The sequence below is a fragment of the Podarcis filfolensis genome, assembly GCF_964270895.1.
Source record: "Podarcis filfolensis genome assembly, chromosome: 1".
NCBI classification, from domain to species: Eukaryota; Metazoa; Chordata; class Lepidosauria; order Squamata; family Lacertidae; genus Podarcis; species Podarcis filfolensis.
In genome coordinates, this window is record NC_139604.1 from 7,447,509 (window position 1) to 7,461,772 (window position 14,264).

Genomic DNA, 14,264 nt, shown 5'->3' on the forward strand with positions numbered 1-14,264 from the left:
TGCAATGTGTGAAATGACCCTGCAGAGGTACGAGTAATGCTAAGCTACAGTCGTACTCTTATTTTTGATGTCTGATAGAAACCAACTCAATATTACAGTTTTACCAATGGGAGAGATTTATGACAGTGTTCCCGTGAGTGAATATATAAACTGTTTTGATTAACGGTTGCCTCCAGTGTTAAGTACTATCCGATCTTTTAACTGCAACACAGTTTTGGATGTGGAACATAGAAATTTAATTTGAGAAGAAAGATATAGAAGTTGTAGCTTTCCATGTTCATGAAGTCTTTAATACTCATTTAACTAATATGCAGAACAATGACAACTGAATTTCCATTCATCAGCAGCCAACAAGGTATGAATGAGTATTAACTTCAAACAAAAACTGGTTTGTCATATTGTGCATTTTAAAAAGAATTACAAACAATTTTAAAGGAAGATTAATAGTGGAAGCAACAATGAATATAAAATATGACTGAAAGCTTCTTAGATCAAAAATAAATTCAAGTATTCTTTTGTAAAGTTCCTCAGACATTTGTCTTTGAATTTTAAGTTTGTGCAATACCTATCATTGCATAGTAAAGAAAACTTTGTAAAACTCCAGTTCTATGTAATTTATTATAACATGCACCTAGAATATTTATATATGTATATATATATATTCAATTTGCGTAGTGGAGCTTTCCCCTTGTAGAGAATTTGCTCAATTCAGTGGGGTCATGCAGCATATCAACATAAGCTATATAAAATTTCCATACATTTTCCTGTCAGGATGAACCCTTTTTATGGAACAGAAGAATAGTGGATGAAATGGTAACTTAACATTTATTCTGTCAAAACACCATTAAAATGACACTGGTTGTGGTAAAAAAAAGAAAAAAGGCAAGTAACATAGGCAACATATGTTCTCTTAAAAATGTGGTAAATGAATTCTAAAAAAGTAAGTACCTACCTTAACAGGTTTGATTATATAACTCTAGTACCACAGAAAACATTACAATCCACTTCTGTGAGCTATGTGGTTGCGTGGTCATTTACATTCTATACATAAAATTTGTGTATTTTAAACACACATACACATAACAGAACAGCAGAGGAGAAATTTAGACAAGAAATAATATTTCTTATGAAACTGCCAGTGTAACAAAAAGTTACACCAACTCTTACCATATATACATAATTGGGGACCAGTGTGGTCTGATTAAAAACATCACATCGCACATTTACAATGTTTTTTTTGAATCACTTCAAGATTTTTTTAAAAATACAACAATCTGATTTTTAGAACCATATTGAATGGCGTTGTCTACTGTGGTTACCACGTCGCTCCCAGAACAGAACCAAAAAGGAGACCCCAGCACCAATTTAGATACCCTTATCCCAGAGATGGTCAAAAGCAAAGTGACATGAAGCAAGATAGCTCTGCTGATCGATACCATGATGCAAGTGGGAAGACCTGAAAGGGAACACATTGGCTCAGTTTGCACGTAACACTAGGCCAAACTATGGCTCAACCCAAGCATGAAGGATTCCAGAGACTGCAGCCAATCGCTCCTCCTCCGGTCCTCTTGTTGCAGTGAGTTAAACCATGGTTTGGCTTAGCAGGTCATCTGAGCCAAACCACGGCTTAGCACAGATCAGTAGCAAGACCCCAATAGGTGCAATGCAGCCTTCAGCTCCTCTCTGGAAACGAGCCCACTTGCACTAAGCTATGGTTTGCCTTACCACTAAGTGTGACCCAGGTAATAGTTTGCTTTTAGAGACTCAGATCTAAGAAGGGAAGTAAGATACACAGCCTGCAAGACTGCCTTTATTAGAGCATTGTGAATCAAGATGCATTCTAGTAACACCGCCTTCCCACTGCGTCTTTAGTACATTTTAATCAGGTATATAACTCTGTGAAAACTGTCACCCACTAAACCGCTGTGACTTGCCCACAAAACGTTATAGGATTATAGGGTGAGGGCCACTGTGATAATCTACAACTGCTACTGCAGCTTGAGGAATGAAAAGAATCTCTCCCCTCCCATTACTTCATTAACTTAATGCCTACAGTTAAATTCAATGTAAACTCAATGTAATTTTAACTCAATGTAAATTTAAAAGTATCACAGCTTGCTTCATTTTAAAGACCATTCCAAATTATGCAATGGGGGAAATAATTTTAAAAGGGTAAAATGTTTACATCAATATACACTGGAGGTCATTTTTACCGGAGCAGCTGAATTATACTAGGGTACCTGAATATTTGTAACCAGAACGAAAGCTTTTGGAGTACAAACCAAAGGCCAATTGTAATCAAAAATTAGCTTACCACTGACATAAATGAGAACCAGACCAAGCATGTACAGTGCTTTCTATTCATATCCATCTGATGCAGTAGGAATCGGGTTACGAGATACTTGCCATCTTGAAAATCATAGCTGGCTGAATGCAGAATGACTTGCCACTAAAGGCGTGGGAAATTGGCAAGCGTTTTTGCAGCAGCAGTGCAGAAGGACGTTGATCTGGACTTCAGCATAAAGCCTTTTCACAAGCACCGTGCAGAAGTGTAGCCCAGCCAGCTTTATTCACAATGCAACTCACTGCGGCGTGCTAATGGCAGGTGCCACTGCTGCTCTTCGCATCTGTGATTACACCCGATAGCAGTGCTCAGAGGCTTGTGGGCCAGGAGAGGGAGAATAATGCACACCTAAGCCCCCCGCTGTGCTTAAGCATGGAGAAGCGCTACCTGAACATATACAATGATACCTTTATTTGGCCAAAGGGAGCTGAGCCATGACAGTAACCACAAATAGTCTAGGAAGTAACATTCGAGGCTGTGACTTGAAAGATACATACTGCGCAGGTAAACTCGAAGAGACATGGCTATTGGGATCACTTTTATAAACGGATGTGGACCTGGGAGGTGAGGTGGTGCTGGGGACTATAAAACAATACATGGGAAAGCCTTAACCTGTTAAAAGCTCTCAGTATTTTTATGGGTATTTAAGGCTTATTTAGGCTTCTTTTCCTTTCGTATAATGTGAGATCGAGAAAGGAAAACAGATGGTAAAATTAAAGAGTTATAAGCTTGGCACTTCTGTGATTGATTTGAGAGGGTGTTGACTTCTTACACTATATACAAAATATCTGCATGACAGCAAATAATGCATTTGAAAAGATTCATTGCATACATATGCACTTTATACATATTAATAGGTTTTGGATGGGTGGGTGTTTTTGTTTTTGTTTTTTGGTTCCAAGCATACAAATTTAAAAAGCACGCCTGTTTTCTGCTAGAACTCCCTGTGTCTGCATGCGATATGCCTTTTAGAGCAAGCCCAGAACCCCCGCTATACAACATGCTACAAAAACTTAAAAGGGGAGCAATGTTTTAAGAAAGCTTTACAACCCGAGAAGATAGAATCACACATAGAACAAAACCCTTAGGAAAATGTGTCATTATATGAGAATGGCATGGCAAAAATTGCTCATTTTTATATTGGAAACTATACAAGACCTGCAGGACCATAAATAAGGTTGCCCCCAAAATAAAATTGAGATGAATGAGGAATATATATTAGGAAGGGGTTGTACAACTTGGAGAATAGTGTATCTTGGTGGAACGTGATTTCCTAAGTGCCCAGAATCAGCATTTCTAAGTTTTGGTTTGTTTTCTTGGTATGCAGACTTGGCTTGGGGTCAGCTTGTTAGCTCGTTTGCTGTATATATGCCATGCAGTTTACCATTTCAAAAGTTAGCTTATCATGCCACTGGAGTCTGTCGTTAATATTAAAAGGTCATGCGAACTCAAGTTATCAGTTATGAAACTTTTTACCTATTTGACTATTTTGAAACAGTTCTCTTATTGCACTTGATTTGTTTGCTCTGTTGTTTGTATTTAAAAAAGTTCGGCCAAAATAGTTCATTTATAACATCTGTCCCGTTTCTTATCACCTTAAAAAAAGGAGAAATGAGTGGAGGAGGTTCTTAAATTCGAATCTCCGAAAAGGACAAGTTTTCCTTCAGCCCTTTCATAAGTATCTCCACTTTCCATTTGTAGTAAATTGCTCGTCTTAATTTTCTTCTGCAGTGACGTACTTTCTGTGCAGCTACTACAAAAAGCCACCATATCTGGAATCCATTAATGCACAGAAAAGCTCTTCCAAGGAGTTCCTTAGATACCCTGCTGACTTGGATCGTATCTTCTCTTTTTGACATTTCTTCCAGTTAAAGAGGAGACAAATAGTAAGACAGGGAAACAAGAAATATGTCAGTTAGGCATAATTGAAAACAAGGTCATGTTTTCATCATTACACTATGTAGTAAGGGCTCACACTAAGACGCTAGAGATGTAAACTGGAAATAAACCCGTTTCATATTAGGATGGGCGTTAAAGCTCAATTCTGATACCAATTCTTAAGGATTCTACAGAATATGAAGCTGTATTCACCCCCTTTTCTGTAATATCACTGATATGCCATAGATTTATTTATTGCTGGCAAAAGTCGCTGTTCTGAAAGGCTTCAATGAGGCCAAAATATAAAACAATTTGTGGGTCCCCCGTGCAAGCCTTTACTACAATAGGGAACAAAATACTTCCAGTCTCCAGCAGCAGATGCCAAGAAACTGCTTGTGAAGAAGAATGGACACCAGAACGTGTTAGTTGCGCCACTGCAATTTTGCTGCTGTTGTTAGCAAACAAAACTTTTTGTAGAAACGTCCATTCTCCTATTATACCAGTACTGTATATAAATAAACAGCAAGACATTACAAGGCAACACAAAAACCGGATGCAACCTCCCCATAATCTGGCTTTATGTGGGGCATCAAGCAAGGGGCTCATGCATTTAGTCTTAACACTGGGCATGTGTACCGCTACCGCCACCAAATTGTCATGCAGTAAAACATAGAGCAGGATTTCACAGATTCCCTAACGGCAAGGAACATAAAAGCCTTGGGTCTCCTCCACTGCATGCTCCTGCAACGGTGGCTGCAGTGAATAGAATTTAAACATCTGCTGTTGCGCTTATTGTGGTAAGTTGTGGATAACAGCAAAAAGACAGTATTTTCAGGCTTCGCTTTTGTGCCACGTAACTAACTCAAACATGCACTTTGCAGATCAGTACATTCTTGCATAAGAACCCTTTTTCATTGCCTTTCGTACACAGAAATATGTGCTATTAACCACAGTGATTACATTATTCCCATAGAATGGAGTAATCTCGCTACTGCTCATTCAGTAATGGTGTGGTGGGTCTGACATTTCTAATGCAGTGAGATCAGGTTTTTGCTTTCGTTTTACTTTTCTACCTTGGAATACCAGCATAAATTGCCAAAAAGATAAGTATCACCAATGGCAGCTGTTGTGGATAGACCATGATTCTCTGCAGACCTGTTGCATTTCATATCACATAGCCTACTGGCTTCACTGAATGTTCTTTTACTGTACTTACGTGCATATATAACTGAGAATAATATTTTGTGCATCTAATCCACAAAAGCTTAAACCATAATGAATCAGTTAGTTTACAATCCTATTTTCACTTACCTTGGAGTAAGCTCCATTGCACTCAATGGGACTTACAATGAGTAGACATGCAGACATGTACAGGTTTGCACTTTGTGTTTAAAGGTACCATAGGACTCTCGCTGTTCTAGCCACAACAGAGTAATGGATAACTCTGAAATTTAGTATGAATAATAGAGACACTGTCTTTGCTAACAACGTTTTCATACCTCACAATGCTTTTCATGATGGAGAGAGTTTGAAAGCAATGCCAAAACCTGTATTTTAAATTATATGAATTCAAAGTCAGTTTTTCACAATAATACAATTAACCTTGCATTGCTAGAGGTACTAAAACAATGCGGTTCAAGAGCAACTAAACAGTGCAATTATGGGCAAGCCTTTTGCTCTGGTTTACAACATACAAAATGTAACTGACAGTTTATAAAACTCAGATCTCAATAGAGGTAAAAACTACATAGCTATCAGTACTAATATTTACAGTACAATCCTTTGCATGTCTACTCAAGAGTAAGTCTCATTTACTTCAATGGGACTTTCTTCCAAGTAAGCGTGCGCAAGACTACATCATAAGCTAACTACCGTCTTGGTAGTAAAAGTTTGCATGTTATTTTTCCTCTAAGAAATCATGAAAAGTTGTGACGCTGTAGACATGAGATCACATCTTCAGACCTCAGGTTGGTTTCCATACTTCCCAAGCTACTATTCTTGCCTCCCCCAAAGAAAACGCTAAGTAGAATCCATCTTGTCTCATGTCCCTCTAAAAACTGAAAGCAAAGGAGGGTGGGGAAAGGATATAGCTATTTTCTGCACTGCAAAGCAAGAAAGAAAAGTACCTGCAGACTCAGAAACTGTCTTTTCGACCAGGAAATATTTTCCTCTTTTCAAAATATTTAAAATGTCTTTCTTCTTCTTTTTTTTTTAAAAAAAAAATCCCTAGGATGCACATCATCACTTTATCTTTGTTTGTAAAATAGTACATTGGTAATACTAAGCATTTCACCCTCCATTATAAAAAAAAATTCTGCAGATCTTCATACAAAATGAAACGAGTGAGAAGAATATAAAGAATGCATCTCCTCTGCCCTCCCTCATACTGGATCCTTTAATTATTGTATATTGACAAGGCTAACATTAGAAAACAGTACTTGCTGTGTCTGTTGGAAGAAAAGAGATGTGCCGTATCTGTAGCATATCAGCCCAACAATGAAACAAGGCTTGTGGTCTTCCCTTATTTGCAAAATGTATGGCTTAATTGCATGATGTGAGATCATGGCAAGCAAACTAGAGTGACCTGAGTTTTCACACCTTCAGCAGCTTTTAAAACCACCCAGGATTATTCTACTGGTATACAACCAGCCCTCAAATGTTTATTATGCTTTCCATCGGCTGCACTACAGCAGTTGACGCCAGCAGCTTGCTGTCATGATCCATCAGCTGATCAGACGTTAAGGCTCGCAACTGTTCAATCGTAGCTGCCCATGTGATGCCAGGTTCAGAGTGGATGGGTGTGGCTTTGGGGAAACAGCCTCACAGGCCAAACTGGGACCTGGGGTGGGACTAACTATACCTATGGGCCAGAGGTTGCTCATTCATGATTTAAAGAGCTGGTTGCCAACAGTCCACAGGGCAAATCTTGCTACTCAAGCAAATTCATGTGGCTCCTGAGGGACACACTTCAATGATACACCAATCATTTAGATTTTCAATGTGTTGTCACACCTGTGCCTGCCTACATGCCCTGCACACTTATATTCTTACTGATGGAGTTAGCCTCACTACTGAGGTCAATGCTTCCAGCCCCTGGGCAACAGTCAGGAAAACAGATTATAGTCTCCCACAAACAAAGAAGTTGTACCATCTCTGGTACAAAGAGAGGAAAGGAGAGAGGGCAAGCTTCTGCACAACGTATTACAGAGATAGAAATCGAGCAACACTGCCAGTCTTACAAAAACACAGTGCTGCTTCTTCACCCTGCATGAGGTCAAGGTTGATTCCTTTCCTGCCTTAACACGTACACTAAAAACACTTTTGACATGTACCTGCCACATCACACCGCAAGAGAGAAGATACTGCTAAAAAAGAATAATGTACATATTCCATCATGCACAGCGTCTCAGTACAATTCTCTCCACCTATCTATGCTACAAAGAATTCAAGTTTGTTTGTTTTAATTAAAAGGATTGTAAAAACCATGCACACGTATTTCAGTCGTTTATGGGTGCACACATAGAAACCGGGGGCTTGTCCTGCAGGCTCTTCTTATGTTGTCAGAGGACCCATACAATATCATCAACATTGTGTTGTTCTCTATTATAAGGCTGCTTAGGGCAAAACGTTTGGGAAAATCATGAATGAAATTATCAGGAAAATCGGTTGTGTCTAGAAAAGTTAAACAGAAAGGTCATTTAAGTGAAACCTTTCACAGTTGAGAAAACAGATCAAAAAGTTCTTATATGAACACCTAAATTTGTACTGTTCAACTGAACAGTATTATTTTAAAATTCTGAAGACTGGATACAAAATGGTTTGTATCTGGACCTGCATGAGCAGAAGACTGCTTAAGCAGACATTTCCTACCCTTTTTGTCTTCAATGGGGTCCTCTGTGCCGCCTGAAAAGCCACTCCTTGCCTCCTCTTGAATTTCACCAGCCTCCTCCCTCTGCAGGCCCCCATGCCCCCTCTCCCACCCTGTTCAGATAATCAGAAGTGGCTTTTCGGAAGATGCTGGGCTTCAATGTAGACAAGGGGCCAAGGAAAGCTCTGCTGGAGTGAGTGGCCGCCTGCTTGCACAAATCGGGATCCAAACCCAAATAAAGTTCAGAAAAATGAGTATTCATAAACGAAATGTATGGTTCTGTGCCTGCTGTGTTGGACACAGCTCTGAAACACAGACACCATCAAAACCTTTGAAACCAGAGCCGCGTCCTGCTGCTTTGCAGTGAATTTTCTTTCTTCCATTCCTACCAAATTATCATAAGCATTCTAGGCTCCACAATAACCCTCACACATACTCAATGAAGCAGCAAAATATAAGGAGGCCTACCTGGGCTAGGTCTCTTCCACACAGTGAATACTTCTTTCAGTTTTACCCCAAAGAAACATGCACTTCAAGCTGTGAGCTAGGCGAGGCCATCATATTTGAGGTTCTGCTACAGAATAAAATACTTTCATTTTAAATTAATAAGAGAACTTACTGTGATACTTCTAGAGAACCATTGTCCATACCGGGGAACCAAATTATTTTGTTGTATATATATTGTACACTAGAATGACACACAGGATGCAAAGTGTTATCTAAGTGGGAAATATATGCTACAGATGAATGACTAAAGTGTGCATGGACAAAAGTCAAAAGGATCAATATAGTATTATGTAGTTTATAAGGAAATTGGGAGGGAGGGCTGGTGTGGCTCAAGCCTTCATTTAAACACAGACTTTGCTTTATTCACTTTTAGAATATCAGTGGTAAAATTAAAGGTCATGAAGTTTAATAACCCAGTAAGTACATTGACACACACACAATCACACACAAACCCCCACACATTCTTTATTAAAATAGAAATATATGTGCCTGAAGTCAAAATTTGAATCTTTTATATGTACTTCACTGATGGGGTTTTGTGTCAATTTTCTATATTCAACACATACAACAAAGACTTATGATTTTACTATGGTGATCCCATGATACAGAGTGTCAGCATGCACAAACTTCCATGGAAAACTTAGAACTCCACTAAGAGGCAAGTAATTTGCCTCATGGATCTGAGCTCCAATAACTGATCAGTTACACAAACTGAATGTTGGTTTTAGGTAAGCATTATATTTCCTGATCGTATGTAAACTGCAATATTGATCAGATCTGAATTTATGTCATAATTCTGTATGTAAAAAAACGACGTGATAAATAAATGCTCAAGCAATACCATCTTAGCGTAACTCTTTATGACTATTTACATTGAAAGATTGAGAGCATTTGTGAATGATAATAAATCACAGGTGGTTCAGAATGGATAATGGGTGGTTTATTAATTTAATGGGGTTCGTCTCAAAAAAACCAACACCTTCGAGTGAATGTTTTGAATGGCATGAAGCATGGCATAAAGTTTGGGGACCTAATCCAACCTCTGAACAATTTATTTCTGCTCTGCCACCAAGACTCCACAATTTTGGTGGCAGCGGCAAAATAATTATTTTTATGTAGACACTGCACTAGGGTGGGCAGAGCCCAGCACCTTGAAAAATATGCAAATCATCCACTCCACAAATATCAGATTGATCATTTGATGAGCGGAGAGTGTGATAACACCTGCTTTGTGCAGATCAGCAACAGTGTGTGTGTGTGTGTGTGTGTGCGCGCATAGGCAAGAGTATGTGTGGCATCTGGCACGAGCCCCGCAGAAGGCTGGCCAACAACGAATGTGGCTCTTAGGCAATCCTAGCAACAGTACTTGTAGCTGCTGCATTCACAGAACCTTCCCCAAACTACAATGCTATATATAGTGAAAGATAGTGCAGATCATCTACTGAATGGGAAAGGTAGGAGGAGGTGGAATCATAGAATTGAAGAGTTGGAAGGGACCCTGAGGGACATCCAGTCCAACCCTCTGCAATGCAGAAAGGGAGAACTTAGACAAATCCAAGTGTTTCCTTCTCACCCCAGATGATCTGTGCTGTCAGATACTGACAGCAAGAGCCATCTGGTAGGAAGGGTTTGCAAAGAGATAGAGAAGATGCTTCTAATACTACAATAGATACTACACTTGATCTTAGCCAAAAGGCAAGTGTTCAATGTCGTGCAAGGTTCAATGTCTTTCCATCGAACCTGCTGAACCACAGATTTTCCAAGGGTTTGGTATCTCCGCTATGCGTGTGTGACGGGGAAACTGTTGAATCTCTTTCACATATAATGTTCAACTGTCCCCTACATAGCATAGCCAGGGCTAAATTCCTGGGTCCTGCTTTACTGCGCTTGGTTGGCAGGCCTGTTGAGTCACACACCACACTGCTTTTGCAGGATACAGATCCTTCTGTAACTCTGCAGGTGGCGAGATTTCTGAATGCGGTTATCTCACACTCAAAAACCACCAAAAACCAACAACAACATCAAAACTAATCGAACTGTTATGATGAGAGTGCATGTCGGAGTTCGTCTTCAGTTTTCCTTTTCTGTGATCTGTCCCTTGGAGCTCTCCTGGCCCCAAGCTGTCACTTGGCTCTGCTCAATGACCCACCCTTGCATCGTGGTGTTCACCTTCTGTTGTCGGATATTTCTGTTTTTATGTCCCTGTGTTTTTATGTTTGTACATATTTTATGGGCTAATAGCCGTAAATAAATTGTAAATTGTAAATTGTAAATTGTAAATTGTAAATTGTAAATTGTAAATCCTACAATAGAGGAAGCCATCTTGGTGTCCTTCAGATGCTGTTGGACTATTGCGTCACAGTAATCTTCACTTCTAATTACAACTGGTGGAACATATTTATTTATTTACTGATTATACTGCCCTTCATCCACAGGGCGGTTCACATCTCACAGCATCTTAATGTTAGCAGTTATCTTATAAATGAAAGGGATGGTTCCCAAGTAAACTCTGTGAGAAAAAGGATTTCTCAAAAGAGTAGCAGAGATTGCAAACGAATTTCTGTAAACTCACCAGGCACTGACTAGTATGCCTTAATTTTTTGTCATCTCAATGCTTTAGCAAATGTACTTTCAAAACCTTACAGTGGGGGAAGCTGTTGGGGGTGGGGAGGAGAAGGGAATATATAGTTTGAGTAGAGACTGGCAGGGAAGGAGTTAGGTCTTAACCTTTCCCTTACCCAAAGTGATTTTTCATCTTTTAAATGCATTTGTACATAACAGCAGTCTTCAACAGCAGAACTAGCATGATGGAGAATGCACGGCTATTGAGAACCCATCAGCACTATCTCCCTCCCTCCCGTCAAATGCTTTGTGTTTCTTCTAGCAAGATAACATGCAGGACATGGCTTCACTGTGCTGAAAATTCCCTTGTGCTAGCAAGCAGCAGCTAAGCAGAAGCACTGAGGACAAAGAAACTTTCAAAAGACAAGGTCATGTCAAGGTGCTGCATTGATACCAACTATTGCTTACAGGACAACAGCCATGCATTCTCCATATTTTCTAATTTTGCTCTAAAAATCAGTTCAGACAGCTAGGTTGATCATTCCATGCCTGCTGTGAACGCAGAGGGCAGGCTGCCAGCAGACTTATAATGAGGCACCAACCTTCAGGGCTGTACTTTGCATGATTAAAGCAGCTCACTGAAAAGTGCTTTACCACTGGAAGAGATCCCCTGAGAAGGTGCAAATTCATACAATCTGTCAATCTAGTGTATATTTTTATATTCTAGTTCCTGGATATCTGAGCAGGTACATCTAGACTCTAGAATTCCTACCATAATGGGAAACTTCCTATAAGGTGTTTGTAACAGCACAAGCAGATAAACAGTACAGTGGTACCTTGGTTTAAGAACAGCTTAGTTTATGAACAACTTTGATTAAGAATGCTACAAACCCGGAAGTAGGTGTTTTGGTTTGTGAACTTTGCCTTGGAAGCAGAACATGTCCCGCTTCCTGTTGAGTGTGTTCCATTTGTAAATTGAGTCCCCCGCTGCTATGGGAAAGCACGCCTTGGTTTAAGAACGCTTTGGTTTAAGAACGGACTTCTGGAACGGATTAAGTTCATAAACCAAGGTACCGCTGTACTTTCCCCATTTTAAATCAGCATTTTGGCTCACATTCATTGAGGTCGTTAATCTTAATCTACTGGTTTTGCTATTTTGACAACTTTGCATCCTGGTGACAACTTTGAGATTTTGTAACGCATATTTTAGCCCTTTCACTAAACACAGATTTATTACAGTAAAATATTACCAGAGATCTTGTAGCAGGAACTCAAAATTTAGTGATGTAAGCAGAAGAGAGATATGCCATAGCCACTGAAGAGAAGACATGCGGCATTGCTTACTTAAAGCCCCATCCTGTCCCCCCAAGGACAATAGCTGCTACCAGGATGGCACCAGCGATGGAGCCTATTATAAGATTGGTGGCGCTAGGACCTGTGACAAAGGATTATGGGAAGAAAGACATAAGAACCAACCACTTAATTAATTCACATCAAGGGAAATGTAATCAAGCAATTTTAAATAAGTGTGCTATTCAATTACTTTAAACAAACATTGTGAAAAAGGGCCAAACTTATTTAATCTCTCTCTTGCTCAAACATGAATACACAGAATAAACCCACTGAAATCAATGGACTTATTCCACTGATTTTAATGGGCCAATTCCAAGTATGTTTTAGTTAGATACCACCCTGTTTGCATTTTCAAATTAATTCCTTACCGGAATATCTGCTGTTACTGAAACTCCCAACTCCAGTTCAAATGTATCCAAACTTATTACTTATTACTATTACATATACCTAACCATGCTGCAACATTCAAATATTAGAAGTCATAGGGTGTTTTTGCTGTTTTTTGCTTTGATAAGACAGTCAACTGTTTTAAAAAGCTTACAGTATATCCAATCTCTAACGGTGTTTGAATTACTTTCGGAGAAGAAGCAACCACAGAAGTGGAGCAAGCAGGGGCAACTAATGGGTCCAAGAGCCCATTCTTTTTGACCCCTTCACTCTCCAGGTGCATCGATGAGAGAATGTCACTGTTTATCGGAGTACATGAATTTTGTAAAGAACATTATGCTGTGAGATTAGTTTCAATACACCTGGTCCTAATAACAAAAGAGCACCACCCAGGGAACATGGCAGAAAAAGCATATCTACATAGGGTTTAAGACTTTCTGTTTATATTGCTGTATGCTGTTTGCATGCTGCTGCTAAAAATTCACATTTAAACAGTAGCACCAGTATTTGAAAGAAAATGTAGGCTTTGCAACACCGAGAGGCCAAATATTGTCACCTGCTCGAAATCATTTTGTGGAGCAAGCAACTGTTCACTTTAGTACTGGTCTTAATGCCCAGGAGCAGGAAATTTATCCCAGATCCCTTCCCCTCCTGGGTACAGAGGGTTAGCACAGGAACATCTGATTTTATTACCTGTTGAGGGACAGGGAGTGGGGGGCGGGGTGTGTGAGCTGCTTGATATCAGTTTCCCCACAAAATATAACCAATGCTGTAAGAACGACACTGTCCAGTTGTCCATCTGTGCAAACATAGTGTGAGACATTCTACCTGCTCATTATCAAGTGCTGGATGCTAAAAGGACCATGCCCGAAGGCAATCTCTGCATAGAACGCCGTCACTTCACCAGACTCACCCTTGCTGCATTGGAGTGAGTTCCAGGAAGGCAGGTGGAAAAAAAATTAAAGAACGCTCCAGGTGAAATATCTTCCTCACCTTCCCACAGGCTCGTCCACCATCAGTTGCCCCGTGGAAAGGATTCCTGGAGGCCTCAGAGCCTGCTCTAGATGGACTCTCTCCCACCCCACCAACTGCCCTGTGGGAAGGACCCAACCAAGCAAATGGGCCAATAAGCCTACTCCATCTGGACTCTTCTACTCCATCACCCAAAAGGCGACCTGTCACCAACTGCCCTGTGGGAAGGGATGCTGCTGACTTTATATGTTGATATTGTTTATTGTGGTTTCAAAAAATTTATTTCAATGCTAGTTGTAAATTCGTCTTGGAAGGATTTGTAACCTTCATTATAAATAAATAAAATAAGACAGTAGAGAAAAGGTTATGTTTTTATAATCTGCATTTTGTTGT

At 39.8% G+C, this 14,264-nt stretch overlaps 1 protein-coding gene across 9 annotated transcripts in view; it reads right to left on the minus strand.

Annotated features, from left to right (window-relative positions):
* Nucleotides 1-267: 267 nt before the first annotated feature.
* ADAM23 (ADAM metallopeptidase domain 23) overlaps nucleotides 268-14,264 on the minus strand; it is a gene marked incomplete at its 3' end in the record, with an annotated part of 78,249 nt that continues 64,252 nt past the window's right edge. For 4 of the 9 annotated variants that reach the window (XM_083628269.1, XM_083628272.1, XM_083628270.1 and 1 more), the window contains one exon: nucleotides 268-4,205. In XM_083628269.1, coding sequence (XP_083484395.1) covers nucleotides 3,973-4,205 — 233 coding nt within the window. Of the gene's footprint in view, nucleotides 4,206-12,499; nucleotides 12,595-14,264 lie in introns of those variants that run through there. The other 5 variants (XM_083628271.1, XM_083628273.1, XM_083628276.1 and 2 more) reach the window with 4 other exon arrangements.